This window comes from Hippichthys cyanospilos, chromosome 19 (assembly GCF_059441005.1).
Source record: "Hippichthys cyanospilos isolate Australia breed blue-spotted pipefish chromosome 19, RoL_Hcya_1.0, whole genome shotgun sequence".
Classification (NCBI taxonomy): Eukaryota; Metazoa; Chordata; class Actinopteri; order Syngnathiformes; family Syngnathidae; genus Hippichthys; species Hippichthys cyanospilos.
The window spans coordinates 9,259,447-9,285,582 of NC_142387.1; the positions used below are offsets into that span (position 1 = coordinate 9,259,447).

Here is a 26,136-nt window from a genome sequence, read left to right on the forward strand (position 1 = left end):
CTAAGTCACAAGAAAAGAAATGTCATGCATTAATACCATATGAGAATATATTAACATTTGTTTATGAGAAATAACTACATGGACTGAAACAACATTTTGTGTTGGGTTTGTCAGTGGCCCATGTCTGAACCTGGCTTTGCGTTGTGATGGCCACCCAGACTGTGCTGACCAATCAGATGAGGATTTCTGTGGACCTGCCACCCCAGTTCCCTTGTGCCCACCAGGGGACTTTCAGTGCGCCAATGGAAAATGTCTCTCAGCCAGCCGTGTTTGTGACGGACGGCTGGACTGTGGCTTTGCCGATGGTTCTGACGAGCAAGGTAATACAACTGGTGTGTGTATTGATGAAACTCTGCCGTCATAGACAACGGTTTCAAATGCAAATTTCTCGGCCCAGATTGTGGTGTCGTGTGTGACGAAGGCGAGTTCCTGTGTGCTGGAGGACGATGTATTCTTTACCTTCATCGATGTGATGGCCATGATGACTGCGGAGATCTCAGTGATGAGAGGGGGTATGTTTGTTTCTTTGTGATTATAGTAATGAGCAGAACTATTCTTAAATTAGATTTAGTTTTGTCTTCATCATTTTATCTTTATGCTTTTTTTTATAGATGTGTCTGTGCACAAACAGAATTTCAGTGCCCAGGGGACAAGTGTGTCCCAGCAGAGAAAGTCTGCGATGGGCGTAGAGATTGCCCATCTGGAACAGATGAAGCCGTCTGTCCAGTCAGAGGTGTAATGAGCAATTCAGTAGAGTGTGTAAGAGTGTTTGATGTCCCTGGCGGCCTCTCATCCAGAAGTGTTTTTTGTTAATGTACAGTGACGTGTGGACCTGACCAGTTTGCTTGTAGCGATGGCACATGTGTTGCCATCACTGCACTGTGCGACGGAACGCGAGATTGCCCGGCTGGAGAGGACGAAAAACAGATCAACTGCTACTCTTTCATTACGCCACTTCCTTCACCTTTGGCCCCGACTGCGCCTACTTCAGGTAGTGATATGATACGCTAAAAAAATGCTGGGTTATTTTCCTTACCCACTTGTTGGCAAGCTGTGGATTTTTCACTATGAAAAGTGTTGGGTCAATAATAACCCAAATTTTGGGTCAAAATAAATAATCCTAAAAAAAACAAAACAAAACAAAAAAAAAACAGTTTCAAACTAAAAACACTTCGGTCATAAATAACCCAATCATGCGTCAAAAAAGGAACGACACAATTTTTGGGTCGATTCGACCGAACTCTTTTGAGTTACCCATTTTATACTATACAACTCAATTTTTGTGGTTGCCCTATAGAAGACGAAAATTTTTTGCGTTGTTTTGTTCAAAGCACCCCAGTAAGCTCTGTCAAATTCACCCTAATATTGGGTTAGTGGGATCTCGACCCATAGTTGGGTTAATTTTAACCCAGCTGTTTTTAGACTCCTGGGTTATTCATTTTGACCCAATGTTTACATATAAATGTGCTTAACAAAGCAAAACTCTGTTGTTTTTTTTGCAAAACATCCACAAAACTCTATTGTTTTTACTTTCATTCATTTGACTGAACTTTTTGGGTTAAATATTTAACATACGTTTTGTTGCACTCTAAAGCTTGCTGGTCCTATGAGTTTGCCTGTGCCACCGGTGGGCAATGTGTGCCTCAAACTTGGCACTGTGATGGCGAATCTGACTGTTTGGACGGAAGTGATGAGCAGCAGTGTCCTTCACTCTGTGGTCCTGGCCAAGTGCCCTGCCTCAGTGGTAACCAGTGTGTGCATTATCAACAGTTTTGTGACGGTAAGCCAGACTGCAGTGATGCATCAGATGAGAGCATAGACAACTGCGGTAAGTCAAACATGAACCTAATGTCATCTGACAGCAAGGGTTGACTGAGGACAGGTTGATCATTGCGTTTGTCCTCTAGGCTCTGCTCGGATCCCCCCATGCCCAGGTAGCTTCTCATGTGACAATCGCACTTGTGTGAACATGTCAAAAGTCTGCAACGGTATCCCTGACTGTCCGCGCGGTGATGACGAGCTTGTGTGTGGTGAGTTGTCTCGAAATGCTCTTGTTACAGACTGAAATGATAGCTACAAAAGAATATCGTGAACTATCCTTTGTTCAGGTAAACACGTCTCGCCAGCACCCCCTGGTGCTAGGAATACCACTGTTTCATGTCCAGAATTCACTTGTCTCGATGGATCCTGTATCAAGTTCAACATGGTAGGTTTATGCATGTTTTTTCGCCACATGTACCTTGTCCTTTATTTGTTTTTTTTTGTTTTATTCTTTATTATGATTTGTGTTCAAACAGCATGTCTCTGTTAGCACCTCTCCCTCAAAATTCTCATTTTTTACTCCTTTCTTACTTTACTATACAGATTTGCAATGGTGTGGCAGACTGCCCAGACTCATCACTCGCACCGCTCAGGGCTCCCACTGATGAGCAGGGTTGTCGAAGCTGGACCACCTGGGGTTCTTGGAGCCTCTGCAGCACCACCTGTGGTACAGGCTCCATGACCCGGCACAGATCTTGCCCAGCAGGAGACATTTTGCACCACTGTCGGGGTCAGGATGTTCAAAGGCAGCAGTGCTTCATTACCACTTGCCCTAGTATGGATATCCAGTTCTTGTTCTGCATATTTCCTGTTTTTACTTGTGTTATAAATATATGTTTGTCTTAACCAGTTGATGGTCGGTGGCTTCCATGGGTGAACTGGTCAAACTGTTCAAGCGAGTGCGGAGGAGTGCAGATCCGACACAGAGACTGTATCCTGCCACAAAATGGAGGTCGAGACTGTTTCCAGCTCCCAGGACCATCCAATCTAAGTTTGGAAATTAGTAAGAGATCCTTCCATTTTTTGGGAATTTTGTTTATTTATTTATTTATGGTGTGTTATCTTATTTTACATTTATGTTCAAGAATGGCAAGTTATGACAAAAAAACAAAAAACAAGGTCAATTGTAGGGTTTGTGAAAATGTCTATAGCCCTTCAAGATATGACTACTGAACTTGCCAACATCTGCTTGGCTCTATTTTAGAGCCGTGTTCTGAGGATGGCTGTTTCAACAGTAGCTGTCCAACAGGCCTGGTGAGACACAACTGTTCCCCATGCCCATTGTCCTGTGCCCACATCAGCAGCAGGACCACCTGCGACCCCACAGCACCCTGCTTCTCAGGTTGCACGCATCCTGGATTTATTTGAAAAAAAAAAAATCTTAAAATTAGATATATTCAAATTTTACACGTTGTGTTATATTTTCTAAGGCTGCTGGTGTCCAGAGGGGCAGGTAATGAGCCACACACAGCGGTGTGTGTTGCCAGAAGAATGTGTGTGTGAGCTGGCAGGTGTGCGCTACAGGCCAGGTCAGCAGATGAAGGTGGACTGTGAGATTTGTGTTTGTGAGAGAGGAAGACCTCAGCAGTGCCAACCCAACCCGGACTGTTCTGGTCAGTCTTGAAATGAGTGATTTTGTTTTGTGTCATATTCAACATTAAGATCCTAACTTTTTTTTTTTCACCCATTCATTCCTTAGTACATTGCGCCTGGTCATCATGGTCTGAGTGGGGGGAGTGTTTGGGGCCATGTGGTGTGCAGAGTGTGCAGTGGTCATTCCGAAGTCCAATCAACCCCACCAATCATGGAGATGGGAAAAATTGCAGGGGGATCTATCGAAAGGCACGTCGGTGTGTAGCCATGTTCTTATTTATTCTTAGTGAGCCCATACTATGGCAAATCACCGAGTGGGTTGAACCAAACCGATTTTGATTTTCATGAAACCTGGTGTACTCATTGACAGTGATGGTGCGACATCAAATCCAAAATTTGAATTCATTTGGAGCAGGGGTTTGGGAGCTAGAGCCCACAGGATTTGGGCATTTTTGGTTAAAGGGGGCATGGTTGCCTTCCTTATCTCAGGAACCTCTGGGTCAATCTCAACAAATGAGGCATTTTTGAAAAAGGAATTCAACAAATCATATATAAATGTATGCTTATTTTAGTAACTTTGACCTCTTGATCAATATTTTGACCTTGAAAGTGAAAGTTTTCACTAAATGTAATCCACTTTTTCTCTAACACGCCAAAGTTTTAGAGGTGTCCAATTTTTCCCAACAAAAAGAGCAACTTTAGTTGTGTAATGTTTACAGATTTGTTGGGTGGTCTGGCATAAAATTACCCCACTTTGAAAAATATACACACTGATTATGCTGATATCACTTCAGTCAATATTTTCCATAGTCCCTCGGCACCAGGTTGCTACAAGATGGCATCAAGAAATACTTTTGTCAAATTTAAGATCCACAACTGATTTTATCATAGCTCCTTAGCACTAAGAAGCCACAAGATGGTACTAAAGCACTACTTTTGTCAAAATGAAGCACCTCAACTCACTTTAACATAGTTCCATTGCAACAAGATGCCACAAGATGGCACCAAAGATCATACTTGATTGTATTGTGGGATTCAATGCTACCACACTCAATAAAAAATTTACCATGGGGATTTTTTTCATTGCAGATTCATATTTATGTACCCCTTATTTTATTTTATTTTTTTTACTTGCCAATTGCATACACTTTGTTTTATTGTTTCTTTGTCAGATGTCAGACTGACCCCTGTGATGAGTGTGAATACCAAGGCCAGTCCCACGCTGTTGGAGATAGATGGAGGTCCGACCATTGCCACTTGTGTCATTGTTTGCCCAACCTATCGGTGCAGTGCTCCCCCTATTGCCCGTACGCTGTTACTGGATGCCCTCTGGTAATAGACAAACCCATTTAGGCTGTTTTTAAGTGGGCATTCGTGTCATTTTGTTTGAGTCTCGACACACTTTGTTTTTTTTCTGCCAATTGCAGTAACTGACTTAGTTGTACATATCTCAATTTGTGTAGGGCCAGAGTCTAATTCCAGGAGAGGGTGACACATGTTGTTACTGTCAAGGTAAATTTGATATACACCCCATATTCCAGTATGTAATGCAGAGCTGGTGTTTTTTCCTTTTTCCTCACTAATCTTGAGTTATGTCAAATGTTTGGCACAGCAAGCAAAGAAAGTTCTGCAGTGACAGTCAGCCCCTCCCCTGTGACTTCTGAACCAGGAAAGGACAGCACCCCCTCAGTGCCCACCTACCCACTCCCTCCTGGTGGTCAGTGACACATTCATACAGTTTCATGGGATCTTTTTTCAGCACAGTCACATTGTAATAAGTGTAATGATATTTTTCTTCCTTCATTAGAGGAGTGCTGGTCTCCTTTGGGCGTTCAGTTTCTGCCGGCCTCCAGTTTCCATGCCTCATCTCAGCAAACTGGTCACCCTCCTGAGGCAGCTCGACTTCATGGTTGGGATTCCCATACAGACCTTCAGGTACGACAGGAATAATGCCCGTATGCTGTGATGTATTTTTATGAGTTCAAGTAGACGTCTAGTCTGAGAGAATGGAATGACGTGCATATATGTTCATTCTGGCGCTCTTTGTCTTATGTTCATGGGTAGGGCTGGAGTCCAGACCTAGAAGAGTATAAGGATCTACCACAGCGGAGTCCTGAGGCGCACAGTAGCAGTACACAAAGCCCTTATATACAAGTTGACTTGCTGAAAGCATACAACATCACTGGTATACCTTTTAAAACCTTTATAAATGTGTGATGCTGCCAAGTATATTGCACTCTTTCAATTTATTTCGTGACACCTTTTTGTTTCTTTCTCCAGGGGTACTTACTCAGGGGGGTGGCGTGTTTGACACATATGTCTCTAGTTTATACCTGCAGTTTAGCTCAGATGGAAGATTGTGGTACATTTACAAAGAGCTTGTGACTGACGCACAACCCAGAGCTAAGGTATTGTAATCACATTGTTATTCGAATGATAACGATATGCTTCTACCAATAGCACCATTATTCCTACAGGTTTTTGATGCTAACCACAATGAGGGAGGAGTTGCTGAGATCAAATTGGACAGGATAGTGTCTGCTCAATTTGTCCGCTTGCTACCGCATGATTTCCATAATGGCATCTATCTTCGACTGGAGATTATGGGATGCGGTGATGGTTAGTAGATGTTGAATTTTTTTTACTATATAAACACATACATACATACTGTACATATATGTATATATATATATATATATATATATATATATATATATATATTCTTATTGTCCTTGTCCGATTCAGGTTACTACTGGTCAACGCCACCCACTCCGATTTCAACCGTCTCACCATTAGGTGGCTGTAAGGACAAAGAACTCCAGTGTAAAAATGGACGCTGTGTGCCAGCCGGCCCATTGGGAGTAATCTGCGATGGGGTTGATGATTGTGGCGATGGATCAGATGAGATGTACTGTGGTGAGCTTTTTATCTCATTCCTCTCATTGAGTTAGATGAATTGTATACAACTATCATGACCTTATAGATCACTTTAACCGAGGATCTGATCCTATTCCAGGTACACAGACCTACCCGACAGCCACAAGTCCTCAAAGCTGCCCTGATGGTCAGTACTTGTGCCTCCCACCAGGGGGCTGTATCGACACAGGTAAGCGTTGTGACGGGATTCCTCACTGCCCCAGAGGAGATGATGAAACTGAATGTCACCCGCATGAGAACATCACCACTCAGTCCGACAGGTGGGGTCAACAAATTGCAAAAGATTTTGTAATTGATATTTTATTTAGTTCAAAACATACTGATATGCAATTCAATTGTTCACATACATGAATATCTTCAGGCCGTACACACCCACCGCTGCCCCTATCAGGACTCCATCCAGGATCCCTGTGACTCACCCGGCGTTATCACCCACAGTGAGTATAGTTGCCAAAGTCCCTGATGCTTTATGTGTTTTTTTTTTCTCACACTCCTGCTCCCTCTCGGATCATGCTGCTGTTAGCTCTCAAGCAGGTGGCTTTTTGTTAGCATGGTGCTCCTAAAGTGCTTGGAATCCCAAAATAAACATTCAATCTGTAAAATATATTTTACTTAAAGGTATAAACAATATGAAGTTTGTATCAATATGAGCTTTTATATGCCTTTTGATACGTTTACAGGATGGTGGACCTGGATATCGTGGTAAGTTTTGTGCACTATAGGCTAAAAGTTAGTAAATAGTAAGTATTAGATAAATAGTTGTAAAATCAAGCCCTCTCCTCCCGTTGTGTTTGAATATATGCTATTTTAATATGTCATGGATGTCAATATCTTTGTAGGCATCTGCTCATCTGCACTTGGACTGGAGGATGGAAGCATTCGTTACGGTCAACTGACCTCATCCTCTGATCGTGAAAACAACCCTGCTGATGCTGGTCGGCTGAATATTGTTCCCAATGTGTGAGTGATGATTTGAACGATTATGTACATGTTTGTAAAGATTACCTGCTTTTTTTGTAAGAATTAATGACACATTTTTCCATGGTCTTTGCAGGCAAGTTATGGAGCCTGGATGGAGCCCCTTGCCTACAGACCTTCAACCATACTTCCAGGTTGATTTCTTGGAGCCTACGTGGATTTCAGGGATCGTGACCCAGGGCAGTGAACGCATGTGGGGTTACCTCACTAAATACAGATTAGCATTTGCCCTGCAGGGCGGCCTATTCACCAACTATACGCAGGATGGAAAGTCTGGAAGTCCTACTAAGGTATCGAACTTACTGTGTATGGTGATGCTTAGAATATTATCTTTACAAAATGGAGTTAAACACAAAAACTACTGGTCGCAGAGATTTAGAGCGAGTTCTGTCTGTTTGACTGCTTACAGATGCCACAAATGGCAGAGAATCAGTACATTTGTATTTGACTAAATGCAGCTCCTCCTCTGATTTTGACATAGTTCCTTGCCATCAAGATGGCTCCAAAGCACAACTTTTAATGGAGAATAGATTGTTGTACCTTTCAGTGTGATGAATACAAGATGAAATACTTAATCATTTTTTTAAAGCCCATTCATTGGTATGGTTTAGGTGTTTGAGGTGCGAATGGTAGGTCGGACGCCTGTGACTCGCTGGCTAAGTAGGCTTGTCAGAGCCCGTTACCTGCGGATTATTCCTGTGGAGTTCCGACACACGTTCAACCTGCGAGTTGAGATCCTCGGCTGTAGAGGAGGTGATGAGTTCCAATACCTCACTCAGTTTTTTTTTTTCTTCCCTGGGGGAAAATTGCCTGTTAAAATGAGCTGTCACAAGGTGTGATTTTTTTTTTTTTTCTTGACATGTATTACAGATGAACTGGTGACCCCAGGCGGTGTTACGTCTCCATCTGATGGTGGGAAAGTGTCTCCGCATCGCTGTAAACCAGGACAGTTTGCCTGCCAGAAGAGTGAACAATGTGTTCCTATTGCTGTGCTTTGTGATGGTCGGTTGGATTGCAAGGATCATACAGACGAGATGAATTGCGGTGAGAACTAATGGAGTCTCTGATATATACTACTACTATGAATAAAATAATGTATAAACATAAGGAACTAGTTCAGTTGACTACTTATGATGATGTCTGGCCTCCATGTTTCTTCATTTTCTTCTCCAAAGGCTCTCCAGGTTTACAAAATCAGACTACCCCCCCATGGAGACCAGGTTTCCATGGTGACAGGACAACTGGTGCCCCAGGTCTCCTAACCACCAAGCCACGAGGTGGTCTCCCTGGTGTGGCTACAGATGGAGTCACGGGTCAACCTGGACTTTGGAAAGCCACCACGCCACACATTGGTATAAATGTCTTATTGTCCTAATAATTTGAATTGAGGAGCAAAATCAAGTTTCAAACCTGCATTCCAAATGAGCAAAACAGATACTAACATGACAGGGTTTACTGTGAAATAGTTGCTAATTATTCATGCACCGAGATGTTCTTTAAAATAATTTCTCACTGAATCATTCATGATTAGATAAAGCTTCAGAAAAACAAAAATAAAGTTTTGATTTTTCACTTGCGAAAGTGACGACAGGCCAGCCTGGACTGCATCTCACTTCATCGGGCCATCCTGGAGTTCCTGGCTTACAAACTACAAAGCGTGAGTGACACCAAACAATCTTGCCAGTTCTGGATCCATGATTCAAATTCTCCTTTTACTGACTTTATTTTACAGGTCAGTGGATCACCACAACCCTCCATGATGGAGACTTGCCCAAAGTGTTTTGCGTGGAAGGCCAGTTTGCATGCCGCTCATTTGGCTGTGTCGACTCGACGCAGGTGTGTGACGGCAGGCGGGACTGTTTGGATGGGTCCGATGAAGAGCGCTGTGGTACGCATTCATAATCTGTAAAAAGGAATGACCTATCATTCAACTTGTTTTACTGGTTGTATTTATTCATGCAAAACTTATTAAGCATGCATTTTGTCATGTGTCAAATGTCATAAAGCTGTAAATGGTTGTCAGTGATTAATAACTTCTGATGTGAGAACGGCTCGGTGGAAGAGTGGTTAGCATGTCCGCCTCTCAGTTCAGAGTTCAAATCCAACTCGCTCCGACCTCTCTGTGTGTAGTTTGCATGTTCTCCCCAAGCCCACCAGGGTTCTCTCTGGGCTTCCTCCCACAGTCCAAAAATACACATAACACATATATTGGACATTCTAAATTGTCCATAGGTGTGATTGGGTGCATGGATGGTTGTTCGTTCCTCTTTGCCCCTCTATTGGCCGGCAACCAGTTACGGTTGTCTCCCGACACCCATAGGCAGTTGGAATAGGCACCAGCAAGCCTAAGACCCGAGTGAGGATCAGCAGCTCTAAAAAATGGATGGAAGGAATGTGAGAAATGAAAAATTGCAATATTTTTACACCAATTAGGTTCCTCAGTAAGTCCAGTGACTACACAGCGCCCCTCAGTGCCAAGTCCCTGCTCTTCCAAGCAGTTCTCCTGTAACAGCGGCGAATGCGTTCACCTGGACCGCAGATGTGATCTACAGAAGGACTGTGTGGACGCTTCTGATGAGAAAGACTGCGGTATGAACAAATGTATTCTGACTTAATAAAATTCACAAATGAGAACCAACATGGAAGTAATGTGCTACCGTACTGTATATGTTGTTATCCCCCAGTTGACTGTATCATGTCACAGTGGACCTCATGGAGTCTTTGCAGCGTGACCTGCGGTCTAGGCTCATTGTTTCGACAGAGAGACATTGTGAGGGAAGCGTTACCTGGAGGATCCTGTAGAGGGGCCCAATTTGACAGCCGCGCCTGCTTCCCACGGCCATGCCCAGGTTTCAATTGTTTTCTTTTTTTTTTCTTTTCTAAACCCTTAAGATCACCGGTCTATACTGATCTTTTATAGTTGATGGTAATTGGTCGGAGTGGACAGAGTGGTCTGAGTGTGATGCTCAGTGTGGAGGGGGCGTCAGGCAGCGGAGGAGAACCTGCTCTGAACCTGCCCCCAAAAATGACGGGAGGGATTGCGAGGGCATGAGCCAGCAGAGTCAGAGCTGCAACAGTCAACCTTGTACCAAGGACACCGGTACACAGACAGGTGACGAAGTCTCAAACAAAAATCATATTTTCTGTGGTTGGTGTTCATTTTTGTATGGTAGTGCTGTGTAGTTGCTGTTTTGACAGCATCTGAAGAAAGGTTTTTGTGATCCAGAACCTACCACTTTTTGGGGTCATGAAAAATAAATGTTCGGAGTTAAGTTAAAAATGTTTTAACAGGTTGTGTCAGTGGGATGGTGCTAGTGTCCGAGGCAGACTGTCTGACTGGCAGAGTAGAGCCTTGCCCTCCCACATGCTCACATCTCAGCTTCAACAACTGCACTGAAGAATGTACACCAGGTACCACTTGTGAACACGTATGGCTAAAAAATGGCCACGAACAAGCAGAGTTGGGATTCAAACTAAACACGGCTCGAATGTTTCATTTCATTTTTTTTGCAATTTTTAGCAGTAAAAAGGTAATATTCATTGCTAAATTGTTTTTAGTAAATTCTGTGTCTTTAGTTTGGTAAGTTTTATACAATGTATCTTTTTTTTTTTTTTTAAACACGATCTACCTTCTGGAGTTGCTGAATAAAATATGCCTACTAGAAATGTATTAATACATCAGACATGGACAGCACAGCGTTATTTCCTAAAAAAAAAAATCCATCCCAAAATGCTTTGCGCTGGTTAAGATGTACTGTACCTACTCCCAAATATATCTCACAGAAGGGGACGTAATTGTTTTGAACATTATATATTCTAATCACACGCTGTATTGCAGATTCCATTATCCACTTGAGTTTTTTTTTTTTTTTCGGCACAAGATAATATACTTCTTAAATTAATTCAGGAGTGAATGCTGCATTTGCAAATTTTGACTTTCTGCTTAACAGTCAGACTCAGCATTGACTCTCCTATTATCTCCTCTAATACTAACTGAAATACAGATTTCTGTTTAAATTCAGTGTTTTCCGCCGCAGGCTGCCGCTGTCCCTCTGGAATGTACCTAGAGGGAGGACAGTGTGTGAGAGCGAGCCAATGTGTCTGTCACTGGAACGGCCAAAAACTGCAGCCAGGACAGACGATCAGCAGGGACCATTGCACTACATGGTGAGATTCATTTCTTTTATTTATCTTCCACTTTGTTTGATCTATTCCTGGTCTTCATCGCTGAAGGCTTTTTAAAAATAGGAATCACCTTACAAATAATTTGTACTGTACATCTGATAGATACACAAAATGATTGTAAAGATGTGATCGTAAAAATAAAGTAAAGAAATGTTTACTATTGTACAAAGAGATTTTTGTTTAACCTTTTTTTTAGCAGACCAATGTAGTTGGTCCGTTTTGATCTCATGTATAAATACTAACATAGTATTTGTCTCCAAAAGTACATGCCAGGATGGACAAGTGACTTGTAACTCCTCCGGTTGTGCAACTATCTGTCAGTGGTCAGCCTGGTCGTCATGGTCGCCTTGTGATGTCACCTGTGGGCTCGGGCTCCAACAACGCTTCAGGTGAAAAGCCATCAGAAACTACGACTTGCAAAATTAGATGCATTTCTGCACCGGATACAGAATATGGACTTTTTTTTTTTTTTTAACATTTTTTCATTTCTTTATTTAAAAAACGTATTTTCACTGCCCTCTTACGACAACATCTGTAACAGACTAAACATGCCTGTGTGTTTAGCACCAATGTATTTTCAACATAACACCGACAGAATATTGCAGAATAAAATAGCAGTTCAAACTAAAAATAGCATCTCCTTTGTTTAATTGATTGATTGATTATTTTATTTAAACATAGATACAAACATTGCACATAATTCATATATGGTCATATTTATACATACTATATATACACATACATATATCTATCAGATTCACACATGACATACTAATGTACAAGAGCTTACTCATCTTATACAGATTTTTTGTATTTTTAATATTATATTTTTAAAACTCTTTTTGAACATAGCCATTGATTCACATCTTTTCCGTTGTATTTCATAGTTGTTCTATAAATTGACACTTTGAATATATATACACATTTACTTTATCGGTGGATTTTTCCCTGGCGCAAATAAAAAAGCAGCATACAAGCTGCACTGCACTACAAGCTGAACGGCTCAAAATGATGAGAATTAAGTTGCAAATTACAGTCCAAAATTTACGGTACTTGTGTTAGGTCACCGGTGAATCTGACTGGAAGCCTTAGGGGGAATCTCTGCCCGGGAGACTCCACTGAAGTCCAACGGTGCTCCATTCCCTGCCACACCGGTATCCATTCTCTTATTTTGTCATTTAAATCAGAATTATTTTTGTTGGATTGACTTATTCTTCCATTTTTTTATTTTTTTTTTATTTGCAGAAGAAGCAGACGGAATCTGGAGTAAATGGACCAGCTGGTCCGAATGCAGTAAGACATGTTTCCATCATGCTGATGACGTGGGAATCAGACAACGATTCCGAACCTGCAACCACACCAATGCTCAGCCGATCTGCGACGGCGACAGCGCTGAGCAGGAGCCGTGCAACATCGTCCACTGTGCAGGTATAAGAGGCATCCATCTTCATTTCTCATGGGAATAAAACCATTAAAAATGATTGTGTTGTATTTCTAGTGGACGGTAGCTGGTCTCCGTGGTCTACTTGGTCACTCTGCTCATCGGAGTGTAATTCTGGTGTCCAAACACGGGAGCGATTTTGCACTTCACCCCCGCCACAACATGGGGGCAGAAGCTGTCCTGGCCCACACATTCAGACAGCAGACTGTAACGCCCATCCCTGCTCAGGTATGATGTTATCCTATTCCTAATCATCAGTGGGACCATAACCCAAGAGTCGTCCCCTCTTTTGCTTCCAGATTTATGCCCAGAAGGTATGGTTTACATGACAGCAGCTGAATGTGAGGGTCATGGAGGTGCATGCCCACGGGTATGCATGGACATGACCTCCACTGAGGTGCAGTGTGCCACTGCCTGTTACGACGGCTGCTACTGCACCCTGGGCTTGTACTTGCTCAACGGCACCTGTGTGCCCTTGTCCCAATGCCCGTGTTACCACCAGGGGAAGCAATACCCGGCCGGGGCAACTCTTCCTGTGGATGCATGCAACAACTGGTACTCTTCAACTTCTGCCGCTAGTATCATTTACAGTGATACCTGTACTTATGAAAGGCTCTTGTTACGAAAAATCCAGCTCAACAAACACCTCGGCGGAAGAATATTGTCTCTTGTCACAAAAGAAAATTTAAGATACGAGAGGCGACATTGTGTGCCTGTGATTTAGGTTACGAAATTACTTCCGGAACAAAATAATTTTGTAAGTAGAAGTACCACTTAAAGCTGACTAAAACTGCTCCTTATTGTTCTGGATCATGTGTCTCAACAGTACCTGCACCAATGGAGAAATGTCTTGTGGAACGGCTTCATGTCCTGGTGAGTGGATTTATTGTCGAATGTACAATACATGACCAGGAAAAAGAACCCCAGCATTCAACGCGATACGTGCCAAAACTTTGGCATGATAGTATGACAACTACATGTTGCCCGTGAGGCAAAACAACGTCGGGCCGCTGGAACAACATTTTTAAATTCTAGTTTAAAGTTTTTATAGTTTCAGTCCTTTGTTTAATTTAGTTTTAATTAGTTTTTACCGCAAGTACTGCGGGTGGTGTAGGTTAATTAAGTCACAAGATTTACAGCTAAAAACAATCCAATCAGTGAAGACACAAACATACTAGTACATGGAAAGCTCTAATGGCTCTCTACACTCTATATTTGTATAATTTCATTGATTATTGTTCCGAGTGTCTCTGTGCTTGATAGTGGACTGCGGTTGGAGCAGCTGGACCCAGTGGAGCACCTGTAGTCGCACATGTGACGTCGGTGTGAGAAGGCGTTACCGCTCAGGAACCAATCCCCCACCAGAGTTCGGAGGTCGTCCTTGCGAAGGCTCCAGAGTTGGGGTGGACACATGCAGCGTCGAGCCATGTTTCGGTGAGGACGTATTTGCCCCAAATTTCTCTCATTTTTAAACTGCGTGGAATTATAATATGATGTGCTCTAGGTGTCAGAGAACCATGGAGTGAGTGGTCGGAGTGCTCAGTGACATGCGGAGGAGGTTACAGGTCCAGAACCAGTGGGCCAATCAGAGTCCATGGCACAGCACAGCAGTTCAGCGCCTGTAATCTGCAGCCATGTGGTACGACACGTGCACACACCTAAGTAAAATGGTGCGATAATTGTTTGACAAAAAAAGTGAAAAAAAAAAAAAAAGTCACCAGAACCAGCACAAGGCACTTTTTGGGGAAAAAAAAAAAAGAATAAAGTCAGAGAAAGTTTTGTAAAGGAACCACTATATAGCATTCTTTTGAAATAAGTTGCGTCATGTTCCAATTAATTTGCTCTTAATTTCTTAACCCCAATTGTGCCATTTGCGTCTGATTTGATAAACTTTGGAACTATACATTTTCAGTGGCATATTTCCAGGCATATTTTCTTCAGCAACTTCATAAGATGAATTGTGTGACACCATCCTGTTTTTTTTCCTGGCTTGTCTGCAAGAAAATTGCCTCACTAAGGACAATATATCTTGAGATTGAAACTTAAGGTGTACAGCATTTTGCAAAGGAGATACTATAATAAAATTTAGCGATAAGTTGCTTGATGTTCCAATTAATTTGCTCTTAACTTAAAAAGAACAAACTCTTTTTGTTCAGGCATTAAAAAAAACATTAGATTATATTTGCTTATGAATAAATGAAACTCTCTTAAAATCTCATGTACTCCTTGAAATGCATTCATTTCCAGGGGAGAATCATGAATCATGCCTTTGTGCTGTTTTTCTGCCTCTGGATGTGTATTTCTTTTATTTTTTTTACTATAGCACAAAACCTTGTGTCTGTCTACCACATTTGATAGCATTTTGTTATGCACATTTTTAATGCACTGTCACAGGTTGAAGCTGGGAAAACCTGTTCAATAGGTTGAAAAAAATTGCTTACAATATGCATCTTATTACAGTTTTTTTTTCAAGTGGTTATTTATTCATATACTATTCTTTGTCCACATTTCAGGGGATAGTAAAGTGTGTCCACCAGGGCAGCAATGGAAGCAGTGTGTCACAGGAGCAGTGTCATGTTCAGATCTTACTATGGATCTCAGTCGAAACTGCACTCCAGGCTGCCAATGTCCTAGCGGAACCTTCCAACAGGTCAGTGTCATGACTCTTCAAATATGCAACAAAAACAAAATCCCAAGGACACAAACATGGTTAATGTTGTGGGGATTTAGGATGGCAAATGCACCCAGGAGTCTGATTGTCGCTGTGACTTTGATGGAGAGCAATATAAACCAGGAGACGTAATTTTTTCTGACTGCAAAAACTGGCAAGTAAATGCAATGTGTTGTTATTTTATAGTATCTGCATGAGTTTCTGATTGTAACTTGTATGCGCATATTTCAGTACATGTGAAGCAGGAAGACTTGTGAATTGTTCCCAATCCAATTGCAATGGTAAAAATATTGAATTTTTTTCAAATATTTTTTAAATAAGTAGTATCTCACGCTATTATTTTTGTTTTTTTAACTCTATAGCTGATGGTCAGTGGTCACTGTGGACTCCTTGGGGTCCCTGTTCAGTGTCATGTGGAACAGGTCTCCAGTCCCGATATCGGTTCTGCTCGACCCCTCAGGGGTCGGGCAATGGCCTGCCATGTTTGGGCCCTAACCGCCAGGACAAAGTTTGTGTCACCACACCATGTGATCGTGAGTTAATGCTATTCAAATTCAATTCAAGCGAAATTAAAATGCATTTTAGACGTCTATAACCGTCAATGGCACCCTCTTAGTTATCACCAGCAGCAGTTTTTTCAGTGGCATAAAATGTCATTGGAATGTTGTTGACTTCTTCAAGGTGATGGTGGATGGGGTCAATGGGGTAATTGGACACAATGTACCAAGTCATGTGGCGGCGGTGTTCAGAGTCGAAGAAGACACTGTGACAGTCCAGCCCCTGAAGGAGAGGGGAATTACTGTGAGGGGCTTGGAAGTGAACTCAAAGCCTGCAACACTGCCCACTGCCCTGGTAGACTTGTGCTTTTTTTCCACGCCTTTTACAATAAAACCCGTCAGAATATCAACTACTTTAACAACCGATTGGAATTTCAGTGGCGCCGTGCTCCAAGGTTCCTGGCACAGCTTTCAGCAGTTGTGGACCATCCTGCCCGCGCACCTGTGACGACCTGGCCGTATGTAACACTCCAAACACGCCCAATTATTGACCTCAAGTCACCTCAACTTATTGTTTTGTACACTATTAAAACATTTTGGTAATGATAAAAGGTCATTTTTTTTCTGTGAAACAGCATTGCGAGTGGCTATGTGAGCCAGGGTGCTACTGTACAGAGGGAAAGGTTTTATCAGCTAATGGAACGGTCTGTTTAGAGCACCAAGAATGCCCCTGCCTTGATCTAGCAACAGGACGACGGCTAGAGCCTGCAGCCATGACTCTGGCTCCTGATGGCTGTAACAACTGGTTGGGAGGATTCACTTAAAATGCAGCGATAAACAATGATGGACCATATAATTAGTGTACCACTCTCTTTTTTCAGCTCCTGTGAAGAAGGGAAGCTTAACTGCTCCCAAAACCCTTGCCCAGGTGAGTCTGAAGAATAATGGACTTTGACATCGCCACGTGTCTCAATACTTTTGTCTCCATTGCCCAGTAGTCCTCAAACTTGTTTCAGCGATGTACTCCCTGTAAAATATGTTTTCAGCCAAGTACTCCTTAATCAATCAAGTATGTTTAGGTAAAAATAAATAAATAGATAAATAAATAAACTTTAGAGCCTTTCAAAATTAGTTCGTATTCATCCACAAAAAAATAATCAACATAAATTGTCCTCTTTTGGATCATGTTGGATCATGTTATCATCCCTCCCACCCACAAAAAAAACCCCTTTTTATTTAAATATATAAAAATATATATATATAAATATTTAAATGTAAAGCATTCTCTTTTGGCATTCTCTTTTGGGATTACTGTAGAGATCTTTTCACAAAAATAAGTCATTAACTTAAATATTAATATTTGTCCACGGAAAAATATTCAACTTAGTGTCCTCTTTTAGGATCATAGTAGAGATCTGCTCACAAAAACAAATCACTAACTTGACAGGTAACGAGAGGTGGCACATGACAAGCTGAGTCGAACTATTCTAGATAATTTAAAATTCTAAAATGTGTTTAATGAACTTATATTTTCCTGAAACATTTAATTAATTTAATAATTATTTTTAAGGGATTTTTGCATGTTTGTTTGTTTTTTAATTTAAAAACCTCGCGTACCCCTGGAGTTCCTTCAAGTACCCCCAGGGATACACGCACCCCCGTTTGAGAACCACTGCTATATCCTATTGATCTATTTTCACTGTTGGAAACATTTGTTTTTTGGACCACTGTATATCTTTTTACTCAGTCGTGCTACCTTATTAAATCCCATTGTGCTCAGAAGAGGACATCCTGCCATTTCCAGCTATGTCTCATGTGTTGCAAAACGGACACAACTGTGTACACAAATGAATAGGCTGGTTCTCAGGAGGTTATATGTGTTTAGGTAACATTAGCTGGCTCTCTGTCTTTCCAGTATCGGGTGGCTGGTGTGAGTGGTCTACATGGACGCCATGCTCCAGGACCTGCGGGGCAGAGTCGGTATCCCGTTACAGAAGCTGTGGCTGCCCCGAACCCAAAGCTGGCGGGGAGCCTTGTTCTGGAGAACAGGAAACACACAACGGCATTGGCACTCAAATCCAAACCCAGCCCTGTCCTGTCATCACCTTCTGTCCAGGCATTGTTTGAAATTTTGGTTGTTAGGTTATCTTCAACGCCTTGTGCTTCTCACTGTGATTCCTCATCATTATAGTGCAGGGTTCTTGGAGTTCCTGGTCAGCATGGTCAGCGTGCGATGAGTGTGCCGGGTCGTCCAATCGTACCAGAGACTGCAACAACCCCCCCGCTAGATTCGGTGGTCTGCCCTGTATCGGAGAGAGGATTCAGAGCCGTGGTTGCCATGACAACATGACCGTGTGCTCAGGTCATTTTCTCGTTTGAAGTTCATGTAGAAAAAGGCAAAATCCTAACTGAATGAGTTTCATTCTTTGCTGCGTTTCCTTTTGCAGACTGTGGCGGAGGCCAGGTGGAATGGCCTTGTGGTAAACCCTGCCCTCGATCCTGTTCTGATCTCCACGGTGACACAGAGTGTCTGGACTCCCCAGGATGCAGCAAAACCTGCGGTTGCCCGGGTGACATGGTCCTACAGGATGGCGTGTGTGTAACCAGGGAGGAGTGTCATTGCAAATATGAAAACAGCTCCTCTGATGGTTAGAGGGCCTTTAAACATTTTCTAAGCGATTATGTGACTTGTTTTTTTTTTTAGTCATTTTTTTCTTAACTTGGTTTAGATTCCAGACCTGGGGAGTCTGACTGGCAGTTTGCAAGCCATGGAGAAGAAATCATCACTGACTGCAAAAACTGGTAAGAATTTTTTTTATTTTTTTTAATACATAAATTGAGTTTGTTGTTTTTGTATAGTGGTGGGCATTTTTTAAATAGTTTATGTGGTGTCCCTTTTGAGTAACAATGGTATAGACAGGTACTTTTACTTTTTACTTTTTTAATCTTTGAGCCGGAAGAGTACGGTTTACTTTCAAATTGAGAGCAAATAATTTGGAACATGAAATGACTTATTGCTGATTTGTGTTTTATGCCTTTAGATAGTTAAATTTTATACGGATGCATATTGTTCATAGTGAATTTTTCGACAAACAAGCCAGAAATAAAAGAACTGATACACCTTGAGCTACTACTACAGATCTTGTACTTCCCTAATATATGGTTGACAAGCACTAGTATAGACAAAGAATGGATTCAAGTTCTGTTATTTTTCTCCTCAGTTCCTGCCAAGCTGGAGTCTTGCACTGCCACCCTCTTCCCGGCTGCTTTGTCGACGGTGGCTGGGGCCAGTGGGGAGCTTGGTCTTTGTGCTCAGTTACCTGCGGAGGAGGAGTTCACTTCAGGAGACGCCAGTGTGATAATCCATCTCCTCAGAATGGAGGGAGAGGTTGCCTGGGAATTGGTGAACAGCAGAGCGAGTGCAACACACATCTGTGCACAGGTATTCATGTCTGCACATTTTTACTTTTCATCTCATTCAGAATGAAATACGGTTATTGGATCTTGGCCTTTTCACTTTGCTGATGAGATGTGAGAATATATCATTTTGTATGATGTACAAAATATTTTTATCTAGACTCGGTGGGCCCTTGGTTACCCTGGTCTCAGTGGTCGGTGTGCTCGGTCAGCTGCGGTGGTGGCCAGCAATCTCGATTTCGGACGTGCGGCTCATCGGCCTGCAGTGGCATCAGCCGCCAGAGCAAGACTTGCAATACAGAGGTTTGCCTCGGTAAGTCAAAAACAAGACGCTTCATGAGGCAAAGTTGTTAAAAATTATACTAATTTTATTTTGCCATTTTCAGCAAAAATAGACACACACACACACACACACACACACACACACACACACACACACACTTCTTCTTTTTTCTCTCTATCATTAGCTTTCCAACCAAATTATTTTTCACATACAATTAATACCTTTGCCACTTGCCGTCAGCTGAAAATGACAATCAATTATGGCTCAGCATGTGAACATCACATGATCAAAAAAATAAACAGTTGAGTCATGATCGCGCTTTACCTGAGTTTTGAGTTGTCATTTTTGACCATTAGTGTCCACAATAGAGCAATAAATGCAATTTTTGGTAAGTAAGTAGGGACACAGAGCTGGACTGGCACAAAAAATCAGCCTTGGCATTTTGACTTAGACATATACACCGATGTTGATTGGTTCTCATTTCTGTCTATATGGTAAATAATAAATGGGCTGCACCTTTGAAATTGTGGGCCTGTCTCTTGGAGTAAAACAGAGAAAAATAGTCATTAAATAGCTCTGCATTGGGCCCAAAAGACTCATGCCCACCAGGTATCTGCCCAGCATGCCAATGGCCTGTAGGCAATGAACGAAAATGTAAGTTGGCAAGTAAACATATCAATCAAAACGGTACCATTAATTTAGTTTAGTATTTGACAGGTAGACAAAGACAAAAAAAAGTCTGATTTGTCATATATGCGCATGTTTTTGTTTTTTTTTTTCTGTAGAAGTGGGCTGCCCCCCAGGAAGGCTGTACAGAGAATGTGAGCGAGGGGAGGGTTGCCCTTTCAGCTGTGACCAGATAAGCGGCAGGGAGGGCTGCTACACCGATGGCTGTGAGGAAGGCTGCCACTGTCCCCTACACACTTTCCAACACAATGGGGTCTGCCTGCATGTGGGTTCCTTTCATATGCCTCAAACATATGCCTGAATATTTTGCTAGGAGTGATCTAAAATCAACAAGGTGATGTTTTTGTCTCAGGAGTGTCCGTGTTTAGTGGATGAGGAGTTTTTAGCTCCTCTGCAGAGTGTCTCTATCACACCAGTCTCATCTCTGCTGCTCCATAACATTTCTGAAGGAGTTGAGCTCCACTCAGGAGACACACTGGTCCATGACTGCAGCTCTTGGTGAGTGGACATTTCAGGTTATGAACCTTTGCTTTCAACAAAACAAAATAACCTTCTTTTCTGGTAGTGTCTGTGAGCACGGCGGATGGAACTGTTCTTTAGAGCACTGTCCAGTTGATGGCGGTCTGTCACCCTGGAGCTCCTGGAGCTCATGCTCGCTGACCTGTGGAGGTCTTGGGCTGAAGACCCGCACTAGAAGCTGCACCCAACCTGCTCCAGCTCATGGTGGGAGGGTTTGCATTGGGCCATACCTTGAAACCACCTATTGCCAGGCCCCTGACTGTGCAGGTAAAAGGAAAATTAAAAAGTAGAGGTCTACAGAACTTAAAGACAACAGTTTCTTAAAGATTCAATTATTATGTATTTATTTATATTATGTTGTTTACAGCTGTTGGTCCCCCAGAAGAACCTACCCTGCCAGGTAAATGGAATTGATTTACGCATTTTAAATGCGTACAGCCTTGTTTATGGCGGAGGTTACATTGCCCAAAATACCTGCAATAACTGAAATCTATGACGTAAAGGTGTATATATATATATATATATATATATATATATATATATATATATATATATATATATATATATATATATATATATATATATATATAGATATATATATATATATACATATATATATATATATATATATATATATATATATATGTGTGTGTGTGTGTTTGTGTGCAGAAAGTTTTTGCTTATTATATATGCTTTATTAAATGTCATTTTTCTATTACATTATTTAATTACTATTAATTTACTGCATATTTTTGTGGATTAAAATGACTTTTTCATTTATTATAATTTTTTCCTGAAATATTTTTGTGATTTTACTGTATATGTTTTTTTTCCATATACGTGTAATGTTTTTGAGTTTCTTTTTACTTTTTGTTAATACATATTTCTTTTATATAACTTACAGATAATAACTCTAAATATAACTATAAAAATCAAAATATAATAACTTTTGTCATTATTTGCTTTAACCAGAATTAATGTTTACCTATTGACAAAAGTTTGTAGAAATCAATGTAATTTGAATAATAAATCTACAAGGTATGACAGAAATTAGTATTAATAACTCCCACCAATTATTTCAACGTTCCTCTGACTGTGCCTCTTTGTCTTGGCATGCTGGAGACTGCAAAAGGTGAATCGCAGTATAGCAAAGGAACACTGCACGCTTAAGATTTATCCTAAAATGTTATTCTATACTCACACTGGTTAATCTTTATTCCATAGATGAGGATGTTGGTTTCACTGGTTGGTCAACATGGAGTCCATGTACTAAAACATGCAGTGATGCTAGCTCTCCAGCGATGAAATCACGGCATCGACAGTGCATCAAACCCCCCTGCTATGGGGATTCCCATCAAGACAAAGCCTGCAATCTCCCTCAATGCCCAGGTGTATTTTTAGTTATTTCAGCGAACACATGCTCCTGTTAGTTTTTATTTGACAAATCAAGGTGCAAATTTTGCTCCTCAAACAATGACATTATTCACTATCACAGATTCAGATGGCGAGGAGATCTGCGTCGGGGACGATTGCGAGGACAGGAACTGTACGTGGACAAATTGGGGGATATGGGCTCCCTGTTCACGGTCCTGCGGCGTCGGCCAGCAGCAGAGGATCCGAACCTTCCTGGGCCCTGGTCCTAATGGCTCCTGGTGTGACGACATCCTAGGGGGGAACATAGAGCGCAGATTCTGCAACATAAAGCCCTGCCGAGGTAAGACAATCTCGCTCATAGTTCATTTCTATATGCACCTTTATCCAGATGCTCACAGAAATTTTCAACACACAAATCTTCAACACACAAAGTTACATGTTTCAGATAGTTTTTTTGAAGTCGTTAAGAAATATTTACCAAATAGCATTTACAGTGTGACTCTGGGTGTTGTTATTGTCCCCAGTGGATGCAGGCTGGTCTCAATGGAGTCCGTGGTCCCGCTGTGATAAACCTTGTGGCGGCGGCCGCTCCATACGGACTCGCTTATGCTCCAACCCTCCACCCAAGAACGGAGGAAAGAAGTGCCAAGGAGAGAAAAACCAGGTCAAACCGTGTAACACCAAACCCTGCGGTGAGATAAGCAAAATACTCATACATAAACACAAACCTTGCATATGTCACAAGTCATTTTCTGAGCCTGAGCTCATTAGTAGAGAAAATTGTGCGCATTTCTTCAGTATATTTTTTTTTTCTGAAGTGTCTGCGGGGCACATTACGTAAATAGAAAGCTTGAAGCATTTTGGCAAAATTCTTGACCTTCTGTTTTTGTCTTGTCAGATGAACAAGGATGCCCGCCGGGACAGGAGTTCGTGCCTTGTGCCAACGAGTGTCCACAGCGCTGCGCTGACCTCCAGCAAGGCATAGAGTGCCAGACCAACGCTGAATGTCAACCCGGATGTCGCTGCCCTGAAGGTACTAAAATTATTTTATTTACTCATGAGCTTGTATTTCTTCAGAAGGTCTGCTCATACGTAATTATTGTTTAAAAAGTGCGTGCTATTTCAACTTTTCATTTTGCTATTATCTCATTCACTGCCATTGATGGCTGTAGACGTCAAAGATCCGTTTTTACTAGGCTGTAAGTTAAGCTACTGCTGATTTTCTAAAGTAGAATCCCTCTCGTCAACTGTAGGACAGTTGCAGCAGGATGGAACGTGTGTGCATTTGTGGCAGTGCGACTGCGTGGACTCGCAGGGGCAAATTTGGGCTGCGGGTAGCGGGCATCAGGTCGACTGCAACAACTGCAGCTGCACCAATGGGCAGTTGTTCTGCACCAATCACAGCTGCCAGGCCACATGCACTTGGAGTTCCTGGTCCAGTTGGGCATTGTGCAGCGTTACCTGTGGGCGGGGTCAGAGAACCAGATACAGGTACACGGCAATAAGCTGAGGATGCCCGCCGGGACAGGAGTTGGGGCCTTGCTTTGTGCCCTAGTTGGCGTACACTAAATCCACAACAACTACATTTTAACGAAGTGCAATTTCTTCTCTCTCATAAAACATTCTTTGCCTTAATATTAAGTTTTTTTTAATGGATGCACATTGTCCCTAGTGATAGCACAATAGATAGCACTACTAGTTGCAAAGTTTCATGAATCAGACTCAAATGCCACACCACTTTTTTTTAATTGGTATTATGTTACAAATTACGGAAATTATATATATATATATATATATATATATATATAATATATATATATATATATATATATATATATATATATATTTTTTTTTTTTTTTTTTTTTTTTCCCGGGATATCATAAAAGAATCAATCGGAAAAGTACACGATGTAGCTGACATTTCCAGCAGATAATTAAAACATGTTCTTCAAAATTTTTAAATGCAACAATTCTGATATTTCTATGTGATTGCAGCTGGACGTGCGAAATTTTGTGTACAATAATAATTATTGTCCAAATTTTGGACCTTATAAAACTATTATAATTACAATTTTTGATATGCATTTTAAAAGGATTTATGACATCAATTTTCCTGAGATTTTTAAAACTTTCCATTGAGTGGTAGGCAAACTATGTCAGCAAACAGAAAATTCTTTGACATGTTTCACCTCAAGACAGTAGGTGGCGGTAGAGACCAGTTAATGGCTATGTATTAAAGTGTCATGTCATTTCACAGGCTACAGACAGACCATACCATTTTTCAATTTTTTTGTGAGTGTTAATACATTTAACCTACTAACTATTGATGCAACTAAACAATTTGAGTGGTCCAAGGAAAAAAAATCATAAATACCTTCAGTTAATACACCTTTAAAAGCATTTACAAAATTGAGAAAATAATGCAATGTATATAGTTAGCAAAGTGTGTGCACAAGGGTTACGTTTTTTTATGTCCATACAAAAATGCTTTGCACTTGTTAGGGGGAAAAAAATATTTCACTGGAGCTACAACCTTTAAAAAAGCACACTGAGTGTGTGGTTCCAAATATTCTGTATTGAGATATATTAGTAGATAAACACGCCCAATGAGTCAACCACTTTCTATAATTACACAGTTGTTTATTCAGAGCAGTTTTTGTTTCACTTCTATTCTCATTTGGCATAGAGACACTTTTATTTTGTTTATTAGTATCTTTTATGTGCCCATTACACTTAGTTTTTGTCCCTGCTATTTTAGATCCATTTATGAAGCAATGAAAATTCTGTCTCAGATCTCTAATCTCAGAAGCCGAGGGAACAGACTGTCAATTTGAAGAAGTCAATCATAAGCCATGTGAGCCGGGGCCCTGCCCTCCTCTCTGTCTCCATGACGACCAGGAGCTACATGTGGGAGACACTTGGCTCCTGGGAGAGTGTAAACAATGGTAAGACATGTTTGCAATTAAAGGAAAGGAATAATGGTAAATGTATTGACTAAGAGCAAGAAAGTTGAACATCAGCTATTTACTTTCCAGCACTTGCACTCCAGAGGGTGATTACTGCCAAGACATTGATTGTAGAGGTGGGTCACATTTATTTCAATAATAAGAGCAAACAGTGAAGCCATTTTGGGCGAGCCAGTTCATCATATGTCTATTTGGTTCAATTTTAATAAACATAACTTACAGTATGTATATTAAAAAAAAAGTTAGTGACTTGAATTGACGCATCTTCCCAACAAAGCGTTTGGACAGTTACTAATGTGTTTGTTTTTTTTTCTTTTGTTAATTCCAGTGGATGGCAGCTGGACTCCTTGGTCAGTGTGGTCTGACTGCTCAGTGACCTGTGGACGAGGAACGCAAGTTCAAACCCGCGCCTGCATAAACCCGCCACCTCGGAACAATGGATCTCACTGCGATGGTCCCGAGAGACAGACACAAGAATGCCACGCCTCTCCGTGTCTGGGTCTGTAGTTCCCTCAGATGTTGTATTAGAGTCAAAATACAGTACTTCATCCCTTTGCTTACCATATCCAGATGACCTTTGCCCCTGGTCGCCGTGGTCGGCGTGTTCTCGCAGTTGTGGGGCGGGGACTGTGGTGCGGCGTCGAGTGTGCATTTGTGGAACGCGAGGAACTGCAGCGTGTCCTGCTGAGATTGAAGATGAGATGAACCGAGAGGAGAACCAACTATGCTTCAAACAACCGTGCCCAGGTCCAAAAAAGGGGGTTCTG

The 26,136-nt window shown here is 41.6% G+C and overlaps 1 protein-coding gene across 1 annotated transcript in view; it reads left to right on the forward strand.

Annotated features, from left to right (window-relative positions):
- The window catches only part of sspo (SCO-spondin), a 71,428-nt gene that overhangs the window by 28,979 nt on the left and 16,313 nt on the right, over nt 1–26,136 (forward strand). The window contains exons 29-98 of the mRNA XM_088402256.1: nt 115–320; nt 398–512; nt 612–733; nt 821–991; nt 1,595–1,828; nt 1,908–2,030; nt 2,109–2,206; nt 2,365–2,596; nt 2,672–2,824; nt 3,026–3,163; nt 3,252–3,434; nt 3,521–3,671; nt 4,587–4,746; nt 4,878–4,926; nt 5,027–5,128; nt 5,222–5,349; nt 5,479–5,599; nt 5,695–5,822; nt 5,892–6,033; nt 6,160–6,330; nt 6,431–6,611; nt 6,713–6,788; nt 7,032–7,053; nt 7,191–7,311; nt 7,406–7,619; nt 7,941–8,082; nt 8,200–8,373; nt 8,505–8,681; nt 8,912–8,986; nt 9,062–9,217; nt 9,763–9,918; nt 10,014–10,178; nt 10,250–10,441; nt 10,621–10,740; nt 11,367–11,496; nt 11,778–11,903; nt 12,577–12,668; nt 12,760–12,942; nt 13,013–13,183; nt 13,255–13,510; nt 13,782–13,828; nt 14,219–14,389; nt 14,460–14,594; nt 15,469–15,605; nt 15,686–15,780; nt 15,858–15,907; nt 15,989–16,159; nt 16,308–16,478; nt 16,562–16,641; nt 16,759–16,928; nt 17,005–17,051; nt 18,039–18,239; nt 18,315–18,485; nt 18,571–18,771; nt 18,853–18,925; nt 19,345–19,565; nt 19,701–19,853; nt 20,609–20,775; nt 20,863–21,008; nt 21,076–21,296; nt 21,397–21,429; nt 22,254–22,418; nt 22,525–22,743; nt 22,928–23,095; nt 23,302–23,436; nt 23,657–23,894; nt 25,196–25,348; nt 25,439–25,485; nt 25,698–25,868; nt 25,940–26,116. Coding sequence (XP_088258382.1) covers nt 115–320; nt 398–512; nt 612–733; nt 821–991; nt 1,595–1,828; nt 1,908–2,030; nt 2,109–2,206; nt 2,365–2,596; nt 2,672–2,824; nt 3,026–3,163; nt 3,252–3,434; nt 3,521–3,671; nt 4,587–4,746; nt 4,878–4,926; nt 5,027–5,128; nt 5,222–5,349; nt 5,479–5,599; nt 5,695–5,822; nt 5,892–6,033; nt 6,160–6,330; nt 6,431–6,611; nt 6,713–6,788; nt 7,032–7,053; nt 7,191–7,311; nt 7,406–7,619; nt 7,941–8,082; nt 8,200–8,373; nt 8,505–8,681; nt 8,912–8,986; nt 9,062–9,217; nt 9,763–9,918; nt 10,014–10,178; nt 10,250–10,441; nt 10,621–10,740; nt 11,367–11,496; nt 11,778–11,903; nt 12,577–12,668; nt 12,760–12,942; nt 13,013–13,183; nt 13,255–13,510; nt 13,782–13,828; nt 14,219–14,389; nt 14,460–14,594; nt 15,469–15,605; nt 15,686–15,780; nt 15,858–15,907; nt 15,989–16,159; nt 16,308–16,478; nt 16,562–16,641; nt 16,759–16,928; nt 17,005–17,051; nt 18,039–18,239; nt 18,315–18,485; nt 18,571–18,771; nt 18,853–18,925; nt 19,345–19,565; nt 19,701–19,853; nt 20,609–20,775; nt 20,863–21,008; nt 21,076–21,296; nt 21,397–21,429; nt 22,254–22,418; nt 22,525–22,743; nt 22,928–23,095; nt 23,302–23,436; nt 23,657–23,894; nt 25,196–25,348; nt 25,439–25,485; nt 25,698–25,868; nt 25,940–26,116 — 10,190 coding nt within the window. The remainder of the gene's footprint in view (nt 1–114; nt 321–397; nt 513–611; nt 734–820; nt 992–1,594; nt 1,829–1,907; nt 2,031–2,108; nt 2,207–2,364; nt 2,597–2,671; nt 2,825–3,025; nt 3,164–3,251; nt 3,435–3,520; nt 3,672–4,586; nt 4,747–4,877; nt 4,927–5,026; nt 5,129–5,221; nt 5,350–5,478; nt 5,600–5,694; nt 5,823–5,891; nt 6,034–6,159; nt 6,331–6,430; nt 6,612–6,712; nt 6,789–7,031; nt 7,054–7,190; nt 7,312–7,405; nt 7,620–7,940; nt 8,083–8,199; nt 8,374–8,504; nt 8,682–8,911; nt 8,987–9,061; nt 9,218–9,762; nt 9,919–10,013; nt 10,179–10,249; nt 10,442–10,620; nt 10,741–11,366; nt 11,497–11,777; nt 11,904–12,576; nt 12,669–12,759; nt 12,943–13,012; nt 13,184–13,254; nt 13,511–13,781; nt 13,829–14,218; nt 14,390–14,459; nt 14,595–15,468; nt 15,606–15,685; nt 15,781–15,857; nt 15,908–15,988; nt 16,160–16,307; nt 16,479–16,561; nt 16,642–16,758; nt 16,929–17,004; nt 17,052–18,038; nt 18,240–18,314; nt 18,486–18,570; nt 18,772–18,852; nt 18,926–19,344; nt 19,566–19,700; nt 19,854–20,608; nt 20,776–20,862; nt 21,009–21,075; nt 21,297–21,396; nt 21,430–22,253; nt 22,419–22,524; nt 22,744–22,927; nt 23,096–23,301; nt 23,437–23,656; nt 23,895–25,195; nt 25,349–25,438; nt 25,486–25,697; nt 25,869–25,939; nt 26,117–26,136) is intronic.